This window comes from Phoca vitulina, unplaced genomic scaffold (genome assembly GCF_004348235.1).
Source record: "Phoca vitulina isolate PV1807 unplaced genomic scaffold, GSC_HSeal_1.0 scaffold72, whole genome shotgun sequence".
Classification (NCBI taxonomy): domain Eukaryota; kingdom Metazoa; phylum Chordata; class Mammalia; order Carnivora; family Phocidae; genus Phoca; species Phoca vitulina.
Window position 1 is genome coordinate 7,378,871 of NW_022589775.1, and position 22,860 is coordinate 7,401,730.

The window sequence follows — 22,860 nt, forward strand, 5'->3', positions numbered from 1 at the left end:
TGATATGATGAGGACATCACCTTTATAATATCCTTCCCCAAGCCCATAACCCCAGCCCAATCACACGAAAGATGTCAGACAAATCCAAATCAGAAGGACAGTCTAAAAAATACATCACCCGTACTCTTTAAAACTGTCAAGGTCATGAAAAACAAGGAAAGACTCGGAAACTGTCACAGATCAGATGAGACCGGGGAGAATGACAACACAATGCACTGGATCCTGGAACAGAAAAAGGACCCCAGGGGAAAAGCTGGTGAAATGCAAATCAAGTCTGGACTTTACTTAATAGCAGTGTACCAATGAGGTTTCTTAGTTTTAACAAATGTACCATATAAGCATGAAAAGTACAGACATTGGAGGAAACTGGGTGAGGGTGTATAGAATCCCTCTCTTTTTCGCTTTTCTGTAAATCTGGAATACTCCAACATAAAAAGTTTATTCGAAACAAAGACCCATGCATATGTAGCAACTTGACACAGAATAAACATGGCCCCAAAATTTTGCAATGGATTTGCCATCAGAACACAGGTGTTGTGAAAACCACTGCTGAATCTAAGCCAAATGGGAAAGGAAAGATTCATATCAACATTGTCATCATTGGACACGTAGATTCAGGCAAGTCCACCACTACTGGTCATCTGATCTACACGTGAGGTAGGATTGACAAAAGAAGCATTGAAGAAGTAAAGAGGAGGCTTCTGAGATGGGAAAGAGGCCCTTCAAGGATGCCTGGGGCTTGGATATGCTGAAAGCTGAACATAAGCTGGTATCACCACTGATATCTCCCTGTGGAAATTGGAGACCAGCAAGTATTATGTGACCAGCATTGATGCACCAGGGCACAGAGACTTTATCAAAAACATGATCACAGCACGTCTTAGGCTGATTGTACTATCCTGATTGTTACTGCTGGTGTCTGTGAATTTGAACCAGATATCGCCAAGAATGGGCAGACCCATGAGCATGCCCTCTGGCTTACACACTGGGCATGAAACAACTAATTATTAATATTAACAAGATGAATTTCTTCAGCCAGAAGAGGTATGTGGAAATCGTTAAGGAAGTCAGCACCTACATTTAGAAAAGTTGGCTACAACCCCAACACAGTAGTATTTATGCCAACTTCTGGTTGGAATGGTGACAACATGCTGGAGCCAAGCACTAACACGCCTTGGTTCGAGGGATGGAAAGTGACCCATAAAGATGGCAACGCCAGTGGAACCATGCTACATGAAAACCTGCATGGCATCTGCCACAACTCATCCAACCGGCAAGCCCTTTCGTCTGCCCCTCCAGGATGTCCACGAAATGAGAGGTACTGGTAATGTCCCTGTGGGCCCAGTGGACTCTGGCGTTCTCAAACCTGGCATGGTGGTCACCTTTGCTCTAGTCAACATTATAACTGAAGTCAAGTGTGTTGAAATGCACCATGAAGCTTTGAGAGAAGCTCTAGCTCTTTCTGGGATAATGTGGACTTCAATGCCACGAACACGTGTCTGTCAAAAATGTTCATCACGGCAACATGTCTGGTGAGAGCAAAAATGACCCACCAATGCAAGCAGCTGGTTGCATGGTTCGGGTGATTATCCTGAACCATCCAGGCCACATCAGTGCTGGCTATGCACCTCTGTTGGATTGTGATAGAGCTCACACTGTTTGCAAGTGTGCTGAGCTGAAGGAGATTGATTGCTGTTCAAGAAAAAAGCTGGAAGATGGCTCCACATTCTTGAAATCTGGTGATGCAGCCATTGTTGATATGGTTGCTGACAAACCCACGTGTGTTGAGCACTTCTCCGACTATCCTCTTCTGCGTTATTTTGCTGTTCCTGCCATGAGACAGACAGTTGCTGTGGGTGTCAAAAAAGCAGTGTCCAAGAAGCCTACAGGAACTGGGAAGGTCACCAAAGTCTGCCCAGAACACTCAGAAGGCTAAATGAATATTATCCTGAATAACCTGCCCCCCCATCTTAATCAGTGGTGGAAGAATGGTCTCAATTAGCCGTTTAAATTTAATTGTAAAAGACTGCTTGGTGATAATAATGTATCATAAAACTTCCAGAAGGAAGGGAGAATGTTTTGTGGACCGTGTGTGTGTGTGTGTGTGTGTGTGTGTGTGTGTGTGTGTGAGAGAGAGAGAGAGAGAGAGGGAGAGAGAGAGAGGGAGGGAGGAGAGGGAGTTTTAAGTAGTTTTTACAATCAGTACTTTTTAAAAACAATTTCATCTATTTATTTGACAGAGAGAGAGGGAGAGAAAGAGAGAGCACAAGTAGGAAGAGTGGCAGGCAGAGGAAGAGAAGCAGGCTCCCCGCTGAGCAGGGAGCCGGATGCTGGGATCATGATCTGAGCCAAAGGCAGACACTTAACCGAGTCACCCAGGTGCCCCTAGAATCAGTACTCTTTAATGGAAACAACTGGACCCAAAATCTGTCACACAATTTTGAAATCCATTAAAACCAAGTTTAACGACAAAAAAAAAGTGGCACCAAAAATCAATAGGAAAAAGATGGTGTGGTAGATTGCAGAATATGGCCACAAATCCCTCCAAGCCCGGTGTGCATGCCTCTTAGCGATGTGACTTTGTGTTTCCTCCCTCAGGAGGGGGAGGCATTTCTTCACATGCCCAGCAGCCATCTGGATTTTGAGGTCTCTGGGAGCAGCTCAGTACTACAACACTGTCATCTTCTCCTCAGCTGACATCCCCTCTCAGAGCATTCCTGGCTTGCTGGTTTAAGTTGTGACAATGTTGTGCATTTGCATTATTTCATTTACTGTCATTGGTCTTTATTTTTCAGTTTACTTCCTTTTGTGTTCGTTAACATTTGAATTACATCCACATTCCCATTTTGCTTTGTTACTATTGAAATAATCCCGGACCACTAATTTCCAACCTAATTGTATTTTCAGAGGGGTTTGTTTTGGGCAAATCACCTAAAGTGCAGGAAGAACGATAGAACGGCAGGCAGGTTGCCATGAGTGCTCTGAAGATGCATATAGTGGGTCATGGTGATTGGCGTGGATAGAGAAGGACAGACCCTGAAAGATTAGGGAGAAGAGCCACGGCAACCCGTGAGGAAAAAACATTCCAGGTAGAAGCTACAGGAAATGCAAAGGCCCTGAGGTGGGAGCGTGATCAGAGAGCTCAAGAAACAGAATAGGGGCTAGCTTGTGTGCAACTGAGGTCACTTGAAGAGTCAGGTGGGAACAATTCATGGAGCCCTTGAATTAGCAAGGTGAGGTCTTCACTGTATTTGAATTGTCTGGATTTGCAGGTCCCAAACTGTGGGCCAAAGGACTGAGAGCGCCACAAGAAACTCACAGGTTGGAATATTTTTATAAGTTAAAAGAAATACAGCAATTTCTGAGATCTCTTGCAAACTACTAACTCAAGGTAGTTCATAGTTTCAACATTAGATTGTGCTGCTTGTCTTCTGATGATGTCATAGCTTTGCAAAGCTGGGATTTCGGTGGTTACTTCTATTTAAAGCCAGTACCAAGAAAAATGAACATGGAACAGGAAATAAAGATGGAAGTATCTGATCTGATTTCAAGGTTGGAGAATCAGTGACGTGCCCAACAGGTGCACACACCTCAATAGTAAATAACTGTGGTAATGATGTGGGAAACAAAGGCAGAAGAAAGATTATTATGTTTCCTTACTACGTACCGCCCACTGACAAGTCCTTGGAACAGGCCGAGTGACCTTCCCCTAGGGACTCAACTGCCTGGATGTTAATACTTTGCTAAGGGCAAAAGGCAATCCTAGCCCCCCCCCCATCCAGGATCCTGTAAGTCTACTTTAACATATAAAAATGTTAAACATTTATATGTTTATACGTATTTTGTTTAACATATGAATACAATGTTTATATGTATTTATATGTTATATAAATAACATATAAATCTCTAAACCCCCCAAGATACATGTTGACAATCATCCCCCCAGACATATGGCTCACTGATATACATCTGAAGGGTCTCATGACTCAGGTTTTATTAGATGGTAATAAATGACCTTTTCCCAACAATAGCTAGCCCCCTTAAGGTCCCGGAAACCTTGCTTCCAAAATTCCTTAGAGACTTAACGCTTTCCCTAACCCCCTCCCAACTTGGAAGTATATAATGGGCCACTCCTCATGACCCCGGCGCAGCTATTTCTGCCCACGGGTCCTGTCCCCGTGCTTTAATAAAACCACCTTTTTGCATCAAAGATGTTTCAAGAATTCTTTCTTGGCCATCGGCTTCAAACCCTAATGTCTTTCCTACATCAGTTATATAAGAATAAAAGAAAAATATTTTTCTTTCAATAAACATGTATTTTTTTCCCAAACAGTACTTAATTGTTGGAACATAAATACTTTCATTAAGTTTGGCTCTAGCTATTTAATAAACAGAGCAGTTCAGGTTTTTGTTTTGACATAGAGATTCTGTGAAAAATCAAGAAGACACTAAGGGCACCATGAACCAAGTTCTATGTCCTTAATCGGAACTCACTTTTGTTGATTCTGAATTCCTGTCAATGGACTTTAATTTGTTTTCCCTTTGGTACACGTTCTCTCGGGAATGACATTTAAATTAAAAAAAAATTTTGTGTACACCCATATTCATAGCGGCATTACTCACGATAGCCAAGAGATGGAAGCTCCCCAAGTGTCCATCAACAGATGACTGGCTAAACAAAATGTGATATATCCATACAATGGAATATTATTCAACATCAGAAAGGAGGGACATTCTGACACCTGCTACAACAGAGCTGAATGTTGAGGACACTATCCTAAGTGAAATAAGCCAGTTACGAAAGGACAAATACTGTACGATTCCACTCATGTGAGGTACCGAGAGCTGACAAAGTCATAGACACGGAGAGTGGGATGGGGGGTGCCAGGGACTGAGGGAGGAGAAACGGGGGGTTAGTGTTTAACGTGTTTAGTATTTCAGTTTTTGAGGATGACAAAGTTCCGGAGGTGGATGGAAGGGATGGTTGCATAACCAGATGAATGTGCTCAAGACCGCTAAACTCTATGCTTAAAAATGGCTAACGTGGTAAGTTTTATGTTTTGCATATTTGACCACAATAAAAAATTATTTTTGAAAATTCATGGGCTCCTTTCACCAGTACTAAGACATAGATTGAGATTCTCACCTACAGAGGGCGCCATTGACAGACCCTAGTGGCATTTCCTTGTCTGGGGCACAGGAGCTGGACCTTCTGGAGCTGCAAGGCACGGTCCTTCCCCATGCCTCTGCAACAGTCCTGGGCCTCCCAGCAGAGCCCCCACCTTCCTGAGGCTTTTGCTGAAGGGTTTTTACCACTGCTGACCAACGGGAAACCAACTGGGCATGTGCGTGACCATCCCCTTCTCTTCTTTAGGGGAGAGACAAAGTCACAGAGGGGGTAATGTAGTGCATCCATACAATGGAATGTTACTCAGCCCTTGAAAAACAAGGAGACTCTGACAGGTGCTACAACATGGATGAATCTTGAGGACGTTATGCTACGTGAAATAAGCCAGCCACGAAAGGACAAATACTGTATGATTCCACTTATATGAGCACCTAAGGTAGTCAAACTCATAAAGACAGAAAGTAGAATAGTGTTTGTCAGGTCCTGGAAGGAGGGGTGACTGGACAGCTAGTGTTTAATGGGGACAGAGTTTCAATTTTGCAAGAAGAAAAAGTTCTGGAGGTGGCGTCAGATTTGGCTGCCATTTTGGAGGAAAGCCGGGTCCCAAGCACTCAGGTATATCACAGAGTGTTGGGGGGACAGGGACACTTCTGGGCAGAGGAAGAGGGGAGGAGGTGAGCCAGGCCTGAGGAGCCTGACAGAGTGGACCAGAGGTGGGGAGAAAAAGAGGATATTAAAAAACCAGGACTGGGGACAATGTCCTAGCCAGTTCACAGGAAAAGGAAAACAAAATCTGGTAATAAAACCCATTCCAGTGTCCCACCAGGGGACCAGGGCCACTGTCATTGAGATGGATAAGTTGGAAACTACTTTCCTTCTTACCTAAGAAGGGAAAGTATATTTGGTCACAGAGACATTCCCAATGGTTCAAATGGAAGTCAAACACTGTCTTATGCTCAATAAATAATAATACACTAAGTCTCCCATGAAATGGTTATATTTATTATCATGGCTACCATCGATGAGGCTTCCACTCTGACTAGCCCTTCAGCTATATTAGCTCTAAACGGTACCACTAGCCACACATAAGTATCCAGAGCGGCAGAGCTGGGCTTCGAACCTCTGTGCCTGAGCTCTGACCACAGAACCCATACAACTAACCATTGCCCTACACTCTGCCCTACACCTGTAGGGCAAGCTTGGTTTTCAGAGCTACACGTACTTCTTTCCAACATACTACAGAGCTTCCTTCCATCAGCACACTTTCCTTTCTGATGGCAGAGAGCTGGGTAGGATGGGTGCCCCGCCCCCAACAGGGAAGGGAGGAGAAGACAAGAGGGTGGAGAGGGGGTTAGGGGTCTCTGGAGAAGACTAGGGTCTCTCTCAGGCAGACCTGGCTTCCTGCAGTGTCTGCTGAAGGCAGCAGAGAGCAACCTTAGAGCTTCCATGGGGACCCAGCACCTTCTAGTCTTGAGGGGGAAGGGTCTGCTCTCTTTCAGAAACTGAGCTCACTGCTTTGGATACTTGGGAAGTTTTACACTGAAATCCCCCATGGATCAGAATTCACTCATTCGCAGTGCTCCAAGGACCCCCAGAAGTTTGCTGGCATCGCATTCTTCTTTTAGAAAGAGAAAAATATGATTGACATAGAAACAAACTGGTAGCATATCCAGAAATGAATGAAAAGATGTATTTGAGAAAATGTCAAGGAATGTCAAGGAATCATATAGATTTAGCCCAATTTCCTGAAATCCTACATCTAATTTAAATAGGTTATGGGCTTTTGGAGCCCAAACGGACTGCACAGCCCAAGCTTTTCATTTTGCAGATGTGGAAAACGAGGGCAGGGAGGTCAAATGCCTTTGCATGTGGCAGAGTAGACCCTATTGCACTTGTTGCCTTTGACCTTGGATGGACCGCCCTATAGTCATCAGTTGGCATATTCTTAAAGGCCTCCTTCCGTAGGCCCCCTCACATCCTTCCTAGTGCCCCCTCCTCCCCCAGCCTTCAGTCCTCAGTGAGCAGGCTCTTTGCTATTGATGTGACTATTTGCTGTCAGCTCTATAAACAAACCACCATTTGTTGCTTTCTAAAAATAAGCCTTTTTAGCTCTGGACAACATTCGGCCTCGCTCTCCTGGGCTGAAAGGTTGGTTTCTTTGAGGCTGACAAATGGTGGCTTATGTCTTCTGAGAATAGCAGTAGCCTGTCTTTGTTGAAAGGCCAGAGCTTTACCTCGATGGCCCAGGAGAGAAGCCGGGCGCAGCGCAGGGAGTCTGAGCACACAGCCCACAGACAGCCTCCAATACAGGCTTGGCTCCGTGGGGAGGGAAGGGGCCAGGGTCTCAGAAAAAGGAGGAAAAGAGGAATGTCCCTTAGAGCTGGAAAGAAGGGACAGGATTGTTTCCAAAGAGGAAGGGCGGGGGGGGGGGGGGAAGGCATGGAATTAACAATGTCCCACAAAGGCTGCCTCTCACACAGAATGAAGGTGGCAGGTACAGGGGCGCTTCTCACACTTGTGTGCAAGGAGGGGCAAGACCACAAAATGGTGCCATCGCATAGAAAGGGACGCTTTTACTCCATACCGGCGTCCATCCCGGATTTCTGCGTCTTTGCCGGTTAAGAAAGCTTCAGATTCTGCCACAGATGGTCTGTTGGAGTTTGTGTGGTCAGTTTCCACGTCTGAGATCTAGAGACAGTGGTAACATCTGGGCCAGCTTCGCGGGCACGTGACCTGTGCAGTCGCTCGGGACCACGTACTCGAAGAGCCCGCACTCGGTTTACATGCTCTGCTGTCGCTGTCTTGAAATTCTTAATTATTTTTGGACAAGAAGCCCCAAGTTTTCATGCTGCACGAGGCCAGCGAATTATGTAGCCGGTCCTGGTTCGGTGCTAACCGCGGGGCTGCTATGAGTAGCGACATTTCAGAAGCGCTCTTGCTGGGCTCATCCTCACTCATCACACTGCATTTGCTTTGATTCCGGCTCCTGGAGTCGTGCCGGATAACCAAGTGGCTCCGACTGCTTGTGATTTTTAAAATTCCATCATAGGAGGAAGAGTACGGGGGAGGTAGGGACTGTCTTGGTGGGAAAGGTCATTTCTCTTCATGCCCCAGATGGATTTTACAAGTTTCCCTCTCTTTGAAGTGTGTGTCCCCCCCCCCATTTTCCTGTCCTAAGAGTTTTTATGGTGCCCCAGAGTTGAGGTATTCGACTGTATAATATTTAGAGAGAGGGAAATCGGGGATAGGCAGTAACTGGTTTCCATTTGGTTGGGGCACAAAGGGACTTGGAAGTGTGGGGTTCAGAGAAGAAGATAAATGGAATTCTTTAACTTTCTCGCAAGATTCCAAAATCCTTAAAGAGATCAGATTAGGACTAAAATCTGGCTTTGCAGCAAGTAGCTGAGGGGCAAAGCTGAGGGCAGCCGGGAATTGTCCTTCAGGTTCCTCTCTCCTGTGTCCCACAGTAGCCTGGTCACCCAGCACTGTCCACCCCCTCCCAAGGCCTTTCCAATTTGGCTACTTGCCCCTTCTCTCTGGGCCTGCAAAGCCCCAGCCCCAAAGCATAGCCATAGCCTCCTGGCTACACATCCCCCCAGCCATCCCCTTGAATCCACTCTGATGTTGTTATTGTTTGATTAAAAAAAAAAAAACAGCTTTATGGAAATATAATTCACATACCATGCAACCCACCAATTTAAAGCATAGAGTTTGACATTTTTTGGAATACTGCATTATTAATTTTCTGAAGTTGTAAAACCCTATAGAATTTGCTATTTCAAGGGTACAATTCAGTGGTGTTAATTACATTCACCATGTTGTGCAACCATCCCCACTATCTATTTCCAGAACTTTTTCATCACCCCAAACAACAGCTCTGGACCCATTAAGTAATAATTCTCCATTCTCCCTTCTCCCTGCTCTTAGTAACCTCAAATTTACTTTCTGTCTCCATGAATTTGCCTTTTCTAGATATTTCATGTAAGTGGAACCATACAATGTTTATCATATTGTGTCTGGATTATTTCACCTAGCATAATGTTTTTGAGGTTCATCCATGTTGTAGCATGTAGCATGTATCAGAAATCATTCCTTTTTATGTCCACATTTTGTTCATCCACTCATCTGACGATGGGTACTTGGGTTGCTTCTACCTTTGGGCTATTGTGAATAAAGCTGCAGAAAATATTGTCTTACAAGTATCTGTTTGAGTCCCTGCTTTCACTTCTTTTGGGTATAAAATCCCTGGACCCACTTTTGACCCCTCCAGTCCAGTGACACTCAGCAGCCAGACCAATCTTTTACCAACACACACCTGATCACCTCACTCATCTGCTAACAACATTTTGGTGGCTTAGGATAAAGATAGGAATGCTCACAAGGACTTAGGGTAAAGATGGAAGTGCTCACCAAAGTCTCTGGATCCCTGAGCTCTGGCTACCAACATCTCCACATCACCATGCCCCACCCTTTGATTTCTGCCCTGTTCGCTCTAGACTTCTCTCCATTCTTCTATGGAATGCTCCTTTTGGATTTCACACATGCTTGTCTCCCTTCCTTCCTTCCTTCCCCCCTTCCTTCCTTCCTTCCTTCCCTCCTTCCTTCCTTCCTTCCTTCCTTCCTTCCTTCCTTCCTTCCTTTCCCTTCCCCTCCCTCCCTCCCTCCCTTCCTTTTTTATTTTAAGTAGGCTCCAAAACAGGGCTTGAACTCATGACCCTGAGATGGAGACCTGAGCTGAGATCAAGAGTCAGATGCTTAACTGACTGAGCCACCCAGGTGCTCCACTGGTCCCTTTTTCTAAAATGTTCACCCTCCCAAACACCTAGCTTTGGCTAGTTTTTGCTTGGCAAACTCCTCCCACATTTCCTATCCATCTTACCTTAAAAACAAAACAAAGGAACAAATGAACAAACTAAAAACCAGAAACAGACTCATAAATACAGAGAACAAACTAGTGGTTGCCAGAAGGGAGGGGGCTGAGAGGATGAGAGAAGTACGTGAAGGGGATTAAAAGGTATAGACTTGGGATGCCTGGGTGGCTCAGTCAGTTGGGTGTCTGCTTTCGGCTCAGGTCATGATCCCAGGGTCCTGGGATCGAGTCCCAGAGTGGGCTACTTGCTCAGAGGGGAGCCTGCTTCTCCCTCTGCCGGCCGCCCCTCTTGCTTGTGTACGTGCTCTCTCCCTGACAAATAAATACATAAAATCTTTAAAAAAATAAATAAAAGGTACAGACTTCCAGTTATAAAATGAATCAGTCTTGGAGGTGAAAAGGACAGCATGGGGAATATAGTCAAGAATATTGTAACAACATATGATGACCGATGGGGACTATACATATGTGGCGAGCATTTTGTAACATAGAGAATTGTCTCATCACTGTGTTGTGCACCTGAAACTAACAAAACATGGTATGTCAAATATACTCCAATGAAACATTTTTTTTTAATTTAAAAAGTCCCTAATGCCTCCCTCTCCACCTCCCACTCAGCTCCCCCTCTCTTTTGCTCTGTGTCCCCTTTTAGTTTATGATCCTCCAGTCACTGTCTTCCTGTCTGTAATAATGACTAATATTGACCGAGCATTTACCGGCTCCAGGCCCTGTCCCTACCCATGTCACCTGTATCAACTAATTAAAGTGTCACAAGCCTGAGACTTTACAGAGAAGGAAACCATGAGGGTTCATGGTTAGTAACGGACCACACCGGCACCTGGAAACCAGTTAATGCCTACACGACCGTAGCAGCATGCCCCAGCCCTGTGGGAGCAAGGTTCCCTGGCGGTGCTAGCCCCCACAGCCCCTAGCACACACCAGTTCATACCTAACCCGGATGGGTGAATGGCTGGGATGCAAACTACACGAGGGACCCGAGTTTTGAGCAAACATTACTTAGTCAGTGGCTCCTAGTGCTAGGCATCCTTACCTATCCTCCCAGCCTCAGTTTCCCCAACCTAGAAAGTACACACTAATATTTATGTCCAAAAGTTATTGAGAAGGTTGACGTTTGTTTTTTGTTTTAAAGATTAAAAGAAATTAATAATCTCTATACCCAACATGGGGCTGGAACTCACAACCTGGAGATCAAGAGTTGCATGTTTTACCGGCCGGCCAGGCACCTGGAGAAGGTTGAGTATTTTCTTTTTTTAATTAATTAATTTGACAGAGAGAGACACAGCGAGAGAGGGAACACAAGCAGGGGGAGTAGGAGAGGGAGAAGCAGGCTTCCCGCCGAGCAGGGAGCCCGATGCAGGGCTCGATCCTAGGACCCTGGGATCATGACCTGAGCCGAAGGCAGACGCTTAATGACTGAGCCACCCAGGCGCCCCGAAGGTTGAGTATTTTAATATAGATTTTAAAAATTCATTGTGCCTGGTAGAATGGGTCCCACTGAACAAATACTGAGGTTTAGCATTTGCCACCCCACCTACAGACAGGGAGGAAGGGGCCAGAAATACCAGTTCCTCCGACGGAGCCCCTGCCGGAGCACTGTGGGACTCCAAGTCATCCAGCCCTTCTGGATCCTTGCGGCGCATCTCTACGAGGGTCCCACAGGTAGATCGGCGCGTCTCGGTTTTCTGTCCCCAAGCCTCCCCGCCGCTGCACTGTGCGGCCCTGGCAGTGGGGAGCCGGCTGGGGCAGTACGCCTGGTCCCGCCCTTGGGCCTCATTATCTACGTTTCCGCTTCAGGCCCGCCGAGAACTTGGCAGGGCCTCCCCGCCGTGTTCGGGAACACTTTGTGCCGAGCGCCCGCCGGCCCAGCCCTCCTCCCTGCCGCCGGCGCTCGCCCAGTCCGCGGGGTTTGGGTCGCTGGGGCCCCCTGGTTCCCGTACCCCGCGCGCAGCCACGAGCCTCCACGCGCTCCCACGCACTTGTCCTCTGTACCCCCGAGCCCTGGTCGCGCAGTCCGCTCCTCGCCCACGGGCTGGGCCTGGGTCACACCGCGCGTAATCGAGAGGTTCCGAAAGATGCGGTGGCCCATTTTAAAACAAAGCCCAATTATTAGCGCTTGGTGCTATTTATGCCGGGTCAGTGTCAGATCCTCTGGGCGCTGCGGACAACCAGTACCCCAAAGAAGCGTAGTCGGAGCAAGAAGAAAGAAACCGGCTCTGGAGCCATCTGACCCGCTTTGAAGCCCCGGTCCCCGAACCCTTCTCGTTCCCGTCCTGGCTGCGTTCGCTTGGGCACAGCGCGGGGCCTCAGTCTCCTCCTCCGTGAAATGGGGATAACTGTGCGTGCTTGGTAATTCTACACGAGGAGCGCCGCAGGTCGCAGGGACATCAGTGCTGGGGTCCCACACCTCCAGGACCCCACCTTCCCGCGGCCCCTGCCTCGGCCCCGCCCCCGGGGCTCCTGGGCTCAACGCGCGGCGCTGGCTCCAAAGTGCGTCACGGGCACCGGCCGCGCTCCTCCCGCAGCCAGGGCGAGGCTGGCACCGGGCCAGCGCGGGCCGGGCCAGGGGTGCCGGGCAGTCTCCGGGGCGGGGACCCAGGCGTGGAAGGCGCTCAAGTTGCGCGGCCCTTGGTGCGCTGCTGGGGGCGCCCTCCGCGGCGGGCAGCGCGCCAGGGACCGGCCTCCGCAGCCGCCGGGCGCGCGAAGGCTACACTTTCCCTTCGGCCCCCCTCGTTTCCTCCCGCGGGGCGGCAGCGGAGATTTCCTCTCGGGGAAACTACGCGAATCCTTCCCGGGGCTCCTCGCCCCGCCCCACTTCTCCGCCCCCTCCCCTTTGCTGGGGAGCCGGTGCTGACCTGCGCTGGGAAGAGGCTCTGGCAGCCTGAGCCGGGAGGTGGCGGGGCGGGCGGTGGGAGGGCCGCGGAGCCGCAGGCCACCGACTCGCCCCGCCATGTGACGCTGCCCTCCGCCCAGGGACCCCCGTCGCGCCCCGGGCCCGCGCCCGCGCTGGGTCGCGCCGGGCACCATGCTTCTGCCTGGACACGCGCGCCCGCCGCCCGCCCCGCAGCCCGCGCAGCATCCTGGACTCCGCAGGCAGGTAGAGCCTCCCGGGCAGCTCCTGCGCCTCTTCTACTGCGCGGTCCTGGTCTGTTCCAAAGAGATCGCAGCGCTCACGGACTTCTCCGGTAAGAAGCGCCCTCCCTCGCCCCGCGCCCCCCGCGCCGCGGTGCGCCCAGGTGAGCCCTCGGCTGGGGGCAGCCTTCCGAGGGGGCACGGCCGGGTTGGATTGAAGTTGAGGCACGCTCATAGCCAGTTTTCTTGCCTGGTGTGAGCCTTTGGCATAGAGGTGGCTGCGTGTGGAGTGATGGCACAGGAGCCCCTCCCCTCCCCAAGGAAGTGGGGGGGGGGTAACATATTTGGAGTTTCTCGCCCTGCTGTTTACCTCGTCAATTTCCCAGCATCGGGTCCTGGCATCAGGGACCCGACTCTGACGGATGCATGTCCCCTGGAGGCTCCTAAGCCCTGTGCCGCGCCCAGCGCGTACAATACACGTGCTGGCCGAGGAGTTGCACTTGGTCTGCCACTCGCATGGTCCCGGTGCGCCCCAGCCAGCCTCTCGGGTACCCATGTAAGGAGACTAGCCCAGGGGACGTCTGACCTGAAGTCTGAGCCGGCAGGCAGGGAGGGAAGCCCGCCGGGAGGTCCGTGTGCCAGATGAGCAGAAGTTTACAGAACTGAGACTGGGGGGCGGGGGCGGGGGGGTCTTGACTTTACCGCCAAAAGGTACCAGCGCCCCCGCCCCCTCCAGTCCCAGTCTCCTTTACAAAAAATAATGACTCCCTCCTCCCAGTAAACGGTGAGGCTTTTCTTTGGGGAGACTCACACAGAATCTCCCGCAGCTGCTATCAGTTCTGGGGTTGTAGGTGTGACTCCACGAAGTGAGAGAAGTTTCTGGGTTGATGACGGCTGTAGGAGCCACATTTTTGTATTACCGATGCACTTGCTTAGAGCAACAAAGTCCTTGCAGTTGTAACCGACCTCGGTCTCCCTCTGGTGAAGCTGGAGGCCTTCACCCTTCCGCAGCCCCTGCCCAGCCCAGGAGGCAGCTCTGAACCCCACTCTCCCCCTTCTCCAGGGATCTTCTGCCAAGTCCAGGCTTTTGCCTGCAGGGTCTTTTGCAATCTAATCATGGTAAACGGAGTCACTGCTCACCCCGCTCTGTAGGAGACTAGTACATGGCAGAGAACACTGGCAAACCAGAAGCTGAGTTGGGTTTCTAGTTTACTTACAGAGAATGTCATTGTTAGCTGAGAGCCCTTAGGTCAGAGGTTCTTTGCTTTGAATATTTAATATCAAGGCAGTGTTTCTACCTAGCAAAGGAAGCCAAGATATGCCTATTTGGCAAGCAAACCGTGGTCCTTAAAAATCAAGCACCACAGGGTCAGAATGCTGTGGTAAATGTGCTAGGGAAATGCTTTTCAAGTGCTATTGACTTTTTTTTTTTGGTAATAGAACTTTTCTTGGCTGCTCAGAAAGTTCTGTATTTGCTGATTTAAGCTATGGAAAGCAGTTCTGAATCCGCCACCCTCTAGCTCTGAATATTGTGGAGAAAGCATTGAAGGCTGACAAGCCATTTTTTTTTTTTTTTTTTTTGGTGACATCATTGCAACTGAACAAATATTGCTTTAGGTTAATTGTGGTGTAACCATTAGATTGTTTTCACAGATTATAGACACTCAGAGTTTGTTTCTTTAGTGAAGCAGTTGCAGTATTTGTGGCCGTCTGTAGGTTACCACCCAAGTTCGGAATTGTCTGTATGTAGCGACTGTTCTACAAAGTGTGCTGGAGCTATCCAACAAGGGCGCCTCATCCTAAGGGAAATGGATATTTTGATACATGTTCTTCTAAATGACAGTAAATGACAAAAGAATTATTTCCTTCTGCTTTCGGTGTGAACCTGAATTCTAGGGTTTAAAACTCCCTGAGCCGGTCGTAGGTGGTGATACGGCCAGGTCCATCCACAAGCAGCCCCCATTTTAACTCTGATCAGCCTTGCTCCTCAGGGATCTGAGGGCTAGGGAGAGAGTGTCAGGGAGCCTTTTTGGGAGAAGAAAAGAAAAAAAAAATACATCCTCCCAAAGCACAGACATGTTCAGGTTTAAATCTAAATGCTATATTGTGTGGCATTGGGGAAACATTAGAGAAGGCTCAGAGAGAAAGATGGAGTCTTTCAAAGCTGATCGATTTGACTTGAAACCTTTAGGGACCCCCCTAACTGTGTGATATACAGCATTGAGGAAAATTCCCAAGCTCCAATGATGACTGTCTGAGGGTTTAGTTGAATGCTTTAGTCAAAGCAGTGGATACTGATCATGTAATTCCAAAACCCCCTTCCCCCCCACGCTCGGGTCCTCAAAACCTGACACCTGCTTTCCTGGGGACAGGTGGTCCTGCTCTTTTTTATGAACTTGGAGGCATTAGAAACCAGAGGTCTGTAAGGAGACCGTGCCCCCCCCTCCCGCCCCCGAGCCTTACACAAATAGCCCAGCGCTGGGGAGCAGCCTTCCACAATGCAGATACTTGCTTGTTTTTCTAAACAAGGGAAACATCAAAAACTGAAGCTGGTGGGGGGGGGGCACTTGGGAGCCCTTTGCCCTGGGAAGAAGAGGATGGAGGAAGGATGGTGTTTCCACATGAAAGAAAGTATCAGAATGTCAGGGGTCCCAGCCATTGTGTGTACAGTATAGGGCCTCGCAGGAGATTAACAGTGCAGAGTTTTGGAAAGTTACTTAAGCCTTTCTCTTCTTTGCAACTCTTCCTTGAGGCTTTTCCTGGGGTTGTCAGCTGGTGTAGTTTTCCTGGGTCATTGATTTTTTTTTGCCCTGAGGATTCCAGCATCGGTTCTCACTCTTAATAAGCCAGGGGACTGTATCCTGGCTTCCTCCTCCCCCTCCATGCTCGTGACTTGTGCTAATCGCCTCCAAGCCTGCTGGGAAAAAGGCTCCCCAAACACCCCGTTCCCTCTCATCCCTGAAGATACTGAGATGCTGCCAACAGCCACTGGAAGGCTGTCATCACTGCATTAAAAACATATCCCAGGAAGACAAGATCAGTTCATGCAAAACTAGTGCCTGTGACCCTTAATCCCATACTCAAATACACTCGGCTTTCATCCATTTTCCTCCTTGGGATGGAGTTCTGGTTTTTTGACTGCATTCCCAAATTGGGGATTTGGCCTGAGAGGTCCAAATTGATCATTGATTTTTTTCCCCCAAACAGAAGTGTAATGTCAGCATCATCTTTGTTCAAAGAACAAGGCAGGGATGAGGGCTGAGAGGAGGGAGGGGCGCCATCTTGGGTTCCAGCCATAAAAAGCAAAGGATCCTCCACATTTTGTCCTGCTTTGAAGAGCGATGTTCCAGTGTGTCTCTCAAACTTATTTTTGCTGAGTTGGGTTTCTCAATTCTTGTTCATTATTTTTTTTTTTTTTTTTTTTTTTTTGGTGATTTTTCTCTTCATGTCTCTCTGCTGAAGGCCGGCAGCATCTTCTCTTGTCTCCCTGCGTATCCCCTTTCTTTCTTTTCTTTCTTCTCAAAGAAGTTCAGAGTGATTGATGGGCTTGTTGAGAGGGGTGGGGAGGGATGGAGGGAGGGGAGGGGTGGAAAATCGTTCTAGTTCCCACTCGGAGTCCTAGAAAACTCTCGACTTTTGACAGAGTAGGCATGAGCATATGTCCACACGTTTGGTTTCACCCTGGGACATCTAATGGTGAGTGTGGGAAGCAGAAGGGAAGGGAAATGAAACACAAGGAGAGTGGGGCAGCCTTTAAGGTCTTCCTTGTACCAAACTGTCCCCAGACCTCAAAGATGGAAGGGGTTCTCTGGGCGGATGTCCTGCTCCCTCCCCAAGCAAACCAGTAGCCCAAGTGAACAAGAAGTGGTGTTTGTTACCAGATCATTTGCAGCCCAGCAAATAAACCCAACCCTAGCTCCTTATTTCACTGGCCAAGAATTTCAGAATGTGGAAAATGGTTAAGTCAATTGATCTTGAAGCCTCAGGGGTGGGAACCAGGTCCTGATGGAGGGGATGCAGTTGTCCATTTAGGAGAGAGCAAACCTTCCCGTTCTGCTCAGATAAGCAGGGTCTCCACCCTGGCGGCACAGGAGAATGGCTTCAGTCTGAACAAATGTAGGGATGCTCAAGCAGCACCCCAGGGCTTCTCTTGTAACTGGCCTGGGTGGGAAGCAGGCACTGGCCTCATTTTGAGAGTTCCCAGGCAACTCTAGGACAGCCAAAGTTGAGAACCACTGCTCTGGTGTTCAGAGGGCAGGACTACGTCCTGCGTGCATGGCTTCATTCAGGAGCACACAGGCATGACTGGCTGTCCCTTCCACCCCTCCTCCAGGACTCCCCACCAGGGAGACCGGGACTGTATTTTCCCAGCCACCGGTTTGTCTCTGCATCCCAGCACACACACAGAGTTCTGCATTTTCTTATGCCTTAGTCACATCACCCCTTTATTCAAGGATTGTCTTTACTTTTCACAAATTTTATGGGATTAAAAGCCAGCTCATAACCAAAGAAAAACAAGCCCAATGTCTGAAGGAGTTGTCCAGCTGTCACAGGAGAAGAGAGATGAAGAGAAGCCTCTGAAACTGCTAGTCTGTTTCCATGGGAAGTAACTACATTTGAAAAGTGTTCTTCTGGCTCTTTCTGGAGCAGAGAAGAGGAGTCTGGGCCAGTGAGTGGCTCCATAATTGATGGCTCTGCTCTCCCAGGCACTTTATTGGAAAGGGCAGCTTCGCAGCAGTTTTGGGGAAGGGACAGAAAGGCAGAGAGTAAAAGTTAATTGAGCACTGTGTTATCTGATTTCCTCCTCATAGCAGCCCTACGAAGTCAGTATTAGCCTCACTTTCCAGATGAGAACCCAGCCCCGGATGGGTTAGCTAACCTGCCCAAGACCACCCAGCTGGGACACAGAGCAGAGCCAACTCTGACATGAGCCTGGGGGGGGGGGGGTGCTGGGGCACTTGGCCTCTGTGGGTGCTGGGTGGGGAGCAAGCCAGAGGAATAAAAAGATGCCACAATCTGCCTAACCTTGCGAGATAGTTCATGGAGTGACCACGGCTGTACCGGTTGCCCACTGAGTAGACTGACCTTGCCCCATTCTGTCCTTCAGTACCTTTTCTACCCAGTCCATCCAAAGTAGGTGCACACGGGAGGCGATCCAGTGGATGTAGGAGGAAAAGGTTAGAACTTCTGTCCGTTTCATACTGGTTTCTTTTAAAGCTTAAAAAAAAGGAGTCACGTTTGATTTAAAATTAACATAAAAATCGACAGTTGAACAGTACACAGTTTGTACACGTATCGGAGATATGTTCCCAAAATGTTTCTGCTAATGGGGTTCATGATTTTAAGGATTTGGAGGTCACTGGTCTCAGCCATCCTGTCAACATCTTTAAAAATCTTGAAAAGGCACCACTTTGGGGGTAATATGCACTGAAAGAACAACTGCTCCCCTGTTATCTACCCCTATCCCCGATCTCACTGCCTAGCCTAGCTCCACACTTGTTAGTAAAATTTAGAGGCAGGATTTGAACCCACTAATTGGTTTCCAAAATCCATACTCTTGTCATTCGAGCTAAGTAATGGACCTAGAAGCTAGAGGTGAGGGCTCTCCGAAGTTTTATGATACTAAGTCGCTATTCTAATGAGGCTGGTGTGTTTTTATCTTTCTGGAAGGAAACAGCTTTTCTTAATAACACAAATCCTGGTGTCACCAAGATTTTAGTATTGGAAGGAGAATCTCAGATGGGAACGGTGGCTGACCAAGTGACTCTAGTCTGTTCTCTGAGTCTCTGCTTCTCCCTGGGGATCCCTAATTCTGCAACCCATTAGCTAACCCCGATGTGTGCACCATCTCATTTAAGACTCTGGTCCAGCTGGGTGTGGCTTGCCTCCAGCACAAGTGAGAGAAGTTGGTGAGTTGAAAATACAATAGTGTATCAAGCACATTAAAGCACTATGCACCAGACCCTGTTCTGAGAACTTTATTAACTCATTTAATCCTCACCACCTGTGAAACGGATGCTATGATAATAAATTGAAGAAACTGATGCAAAGAGAAGTGAAGTAACTTTGGGGGATTTGAACCCAGGCAGCTCCTCTAATACAAAAACAAATACAGTAGTTTAAAGCAATGCCATTTCTGTAATGTTGGTCTCCTAATCCACCAGAGCCAAATTTTTCCCAGGATACATGGGAAATACCTGTAAAGGTATTGTCCACTCCACATCCTGTCTAAAGATAGTACCATATAGCCCCAAAGAACTGATTACAAAATAGGATCTGTAATCCATTTCTGGAAATACGGTAGAACTGATGATCTGAAATTATTTCTCCAACAAAACATCTAGAGCTGCTGAGTAAAATATAACAGACATCCTTTAAATGCATGAATGACTAAATATAAGGGATACACACAGGGAACAAACATGAAGAGGGATCAGAGAACTGGAGAAGTTAGCTGGCACTGACCCTGTGGCTACACTGGGACCTTCTGATGTTCTTTACAACCAGGATTTAACAGGTGCATGAAGGCAAGAGATGAGGCATTAGACCAATGTAAAGTGAGAAGTTGGAATAAAGATCTTCCTATAAAGCTGGGACCTGGAAGGGTTAAACATTCATTAAAAAGGTGGATGAGAAACAAATCAGTCTTCTTGCAAAGAAAAATGGCAAGAAAACTTATCTCAGCCTGGGCTCAGGTTCGGAGAAAAAATTAATCTTCCTCAAGAATATGTAATCACAGGCCTGCCTTTTCAAGAGTCTGGGTTTTAAGTTCAAATTATCTTTACCAAGAAACCTCATTTGAGAAACTAACAAAATTGTCCAAGGTTGGTTGTGCCCCTAGATACTTGGCAAAACACACACACACACACACACACACACACACACACACATCCTCCCTACATAAAGACATCATCATCACAAGCTTCAGAAGATTCCTACTGATGAAATCTTGCTAATTATGAACACACATCCAAAATTACATTATATAAACAACAGTCAGCAGTAAAAACAGCAGAGTTCTTAATAAATAACAGAGGAAAACTAAAACAGAAAAACAAAAGAGCAAGTATAAAACATGACTAAGGAATGAAAGTCTATAAAGATTTGAAAAAGAACAAAATATATCTGCTAACTCTACTAATACTACTATACTAATGAAAGTGTATTCATAGAAACTAAAGCTTAATGGATAAATCATATATAGCTGAAGAGAGAAACAATGAACAGGAACATAAAGCAGGAGAAATTATTTAGAATTCAGCAAAAAGGTAAAGACATGGAAAATATGGAAACAAGTTTGTAAGAAGGTTCAACATACATCGGATCAGTATTCCAGAGAGAATAGGGGAAATGAGGGAGTGGCAGCACTCAAAGTGATAATATCTTGGAATCCATTTTTGAGAATTAATGAAAGATTCAGGGGTGCCTGGGTGGCTCAGTTGTTAAGCGTCTGCCTTCGGCTCAGGTCATGATCCCAGGGTCCTGGGATCAAGCCCTGCATCGGGCTCCCTGCTCCATGAGAAACCTGTTTCTCCCTCTCCCACTCCCCCTGCTTGTATTCCCTTTCTCGCTGTGTCTCTCTTTGTCAAATAAATAAGTAAAATCCTTAAAAAAAAAAAGAATTAATGAAAGATTCAGATTGAAGCATCTGAAGCAATATAAATAAAAATAAATTTATATCATCATATTTAAACTATAAATACTAAATACTAAATACTAAACTATAAACTACTAAAACAAAAGTAAAACAATCAGAGAGAGAGAGAGAGAGAAAAAATGTCATCCATAAAGTCTTTGCAACAACAGTGAAAGCCAGAAGCCAGTGAAATATTTTTCCAGGTTCTGGGGAAAAAACAAAAACAAAAACAGAACAACCTGTCAGAGCAGAACTATATACCCAGCTAAACTATCAAGACAGAGTGTGGAGATTACTACTAACCATAAACTTAAAAAAAAAAAAAAAAGAGTGTGAAATCAAGACATGTTTAGACTGATAAATGCTTACTGAAACAACTCCCAGAGATGTACTTTGTGGAGAAGGACACTGAGTCTAAAAGGAAGGACAGAAAAAAGGACAGAAGAAAATAAATGGTACAAAGAATGGCACTTTACCTATATTCCTTGCTCTGTCTCCCTTCGTAGAGAGTGCCATCTCCTTGCCCGGAGAGAGATTTCTCAAAGATATCTTGTCCTTTTGGCAGCTAAACCCAAGGGACAGATTTTTGACCCAATTGCACGCTCTTCCACTGCCTTAGGACTTCCAGTCGGAGGTACTCAAGCCTGCTCTATCAGGTGGCCATACAACTGGAGTTCTGTGTGAAAGAACAGGAAATGTTTAATTCTTTCAGGTACCAGATGCTGTGTTAGGTATGATACAGGGCTACCTTAAGTTTCCTCCTCAGTGGGTTCATGCACACACAGAAACAAAGCAGCTTGAAAGGTGAATGGTAGATTTGGCAGGTGGCATTCTCCAAATGGTACCCAAACCCCAGAGTGTGGAGTTGAGGATTTAACAGTGTGCCCATAGATCTCCCAGACAGGACTCTGACCAGGTATAGATTTTTTTCATTTCCATACCTGCTGTTCTGGACACCTATATCACTTGCTCACTAGGCCCCCAAAATGGAATTTCTCCTGCATTAATAAGCTAGGGAATGAAGTGATGTTTGGGGTTAGTTTTGACCTGAGGGCCAAGTTTTCCACACACAGAGAACCAGGCAGCATTAAAATTCAAAACTCAGGCCACAGAATCTGAAATGTATGTTTGCAAACTGTCTGATTTCATGTCTGCCTCAGATGTCTCTTGAATACAAATCGCCTCATTTGGGGTTGGAGGAGCAGGGAGAAGGAAACCTAAGAATGATCTCCAAAACAAATCTTTAATTCGGATGAGTATAATAGAATGTAATCCCGTTTCAAGTCTGTCAGCATTCCTTTGATGATTACAAATGAGTCCCTTTTCCCCTGCAACGTGGGGGAATAATCTGGATAAAATAACCCTTTTTGTCTGCAAGGGCCAGTGTGATGCATACTCATGACAGCCTACAGAGCAGCATGTCAGGGTATGAGCAGAGTGCTGTGCTACAGAGTTCTTCCTTTCTTTCTCTGGACTCAGAAGATTTTTCACTCTTTTTATGTGCACCAGCATCTGAAGTTCTCAGGCCTAGAAATCATAAATCATCATACTGTCCTCTGGGACAAGAGAGACATGGGTCACCCAGCCCTGTGCCCCTCTGCCTGTTTGACGGGAGACAGGTGGAAACGAGAAGACCCCAACTCATCAAGAAGGCCGGCTATTACAGCTTTTGAGGGATACGCTTTAAGGAATGCACACAATTTTAGAGCCCCTTTTCTACTGAAAAAAAAAAACGTACCTCAACCCCGAATCAGGCTTACACACTTCTTTTGGTCAATTTGGTCGTGAAATTAAGGGGTAGGTATTTTTAAACTCCTTCCTCCATTCTCTGAGGCCTAAACCATGCAACACGCCTTCCAGAGCTAGCAACGCCAAATGCTTTTTGGACAGGTTAGACTGAATGCAAACACGGCCCTGTCCGCAGCCTCAGGATGAAAAGTGGTCTCGATGGCCTGGAGCTGTAGGACCCGCTATGTGGAAGTGGTCACGGCAGGCTGTGGAGAATTCCACTGAGCAGGTCTTGAGGTCATGTCTGTTCTGTGTCTTTAACCCCTGGGGTTCAAGTGTGAAGGTTCCTCTCTTCTGATTTACCTTTTTTTTTTTTTAAGCTAGATGCCCCAGGATTTTTTTTCTCCA

At 47.2% G+C, this 22,860-nt stretch overlaps 1 protein-coding gene across 4 annotated transcripts in view; it reads left to right on the plus strand.

Moving 5' to 3' along the window:
* Positions 1-12,639: 12,639 nt before the first annotated feature.
* The window catches only part of EVA1C (eva-1 homolog C), a 72,323-nt gene continuing 62,102 nt past the window's right edge, over positions 12,640-22,860 (plus strand). For all 4 annotated transcript variants that reach the window (XM_032393291.1, XM_032393292.1, XM_032393293.1 and 1 more), the window contains exon 1: positions 12,640-13,201. In XM_032393291.1, coding sequence (XP_032249182.1) covers positions 13,042-13,201 — 160 coding nt within the window. In that variant the 5' untranslated portion in view covers positions 12,640-13,041. The remainder of the gene's footprint in view (positions 13,202-22,860) is intronic.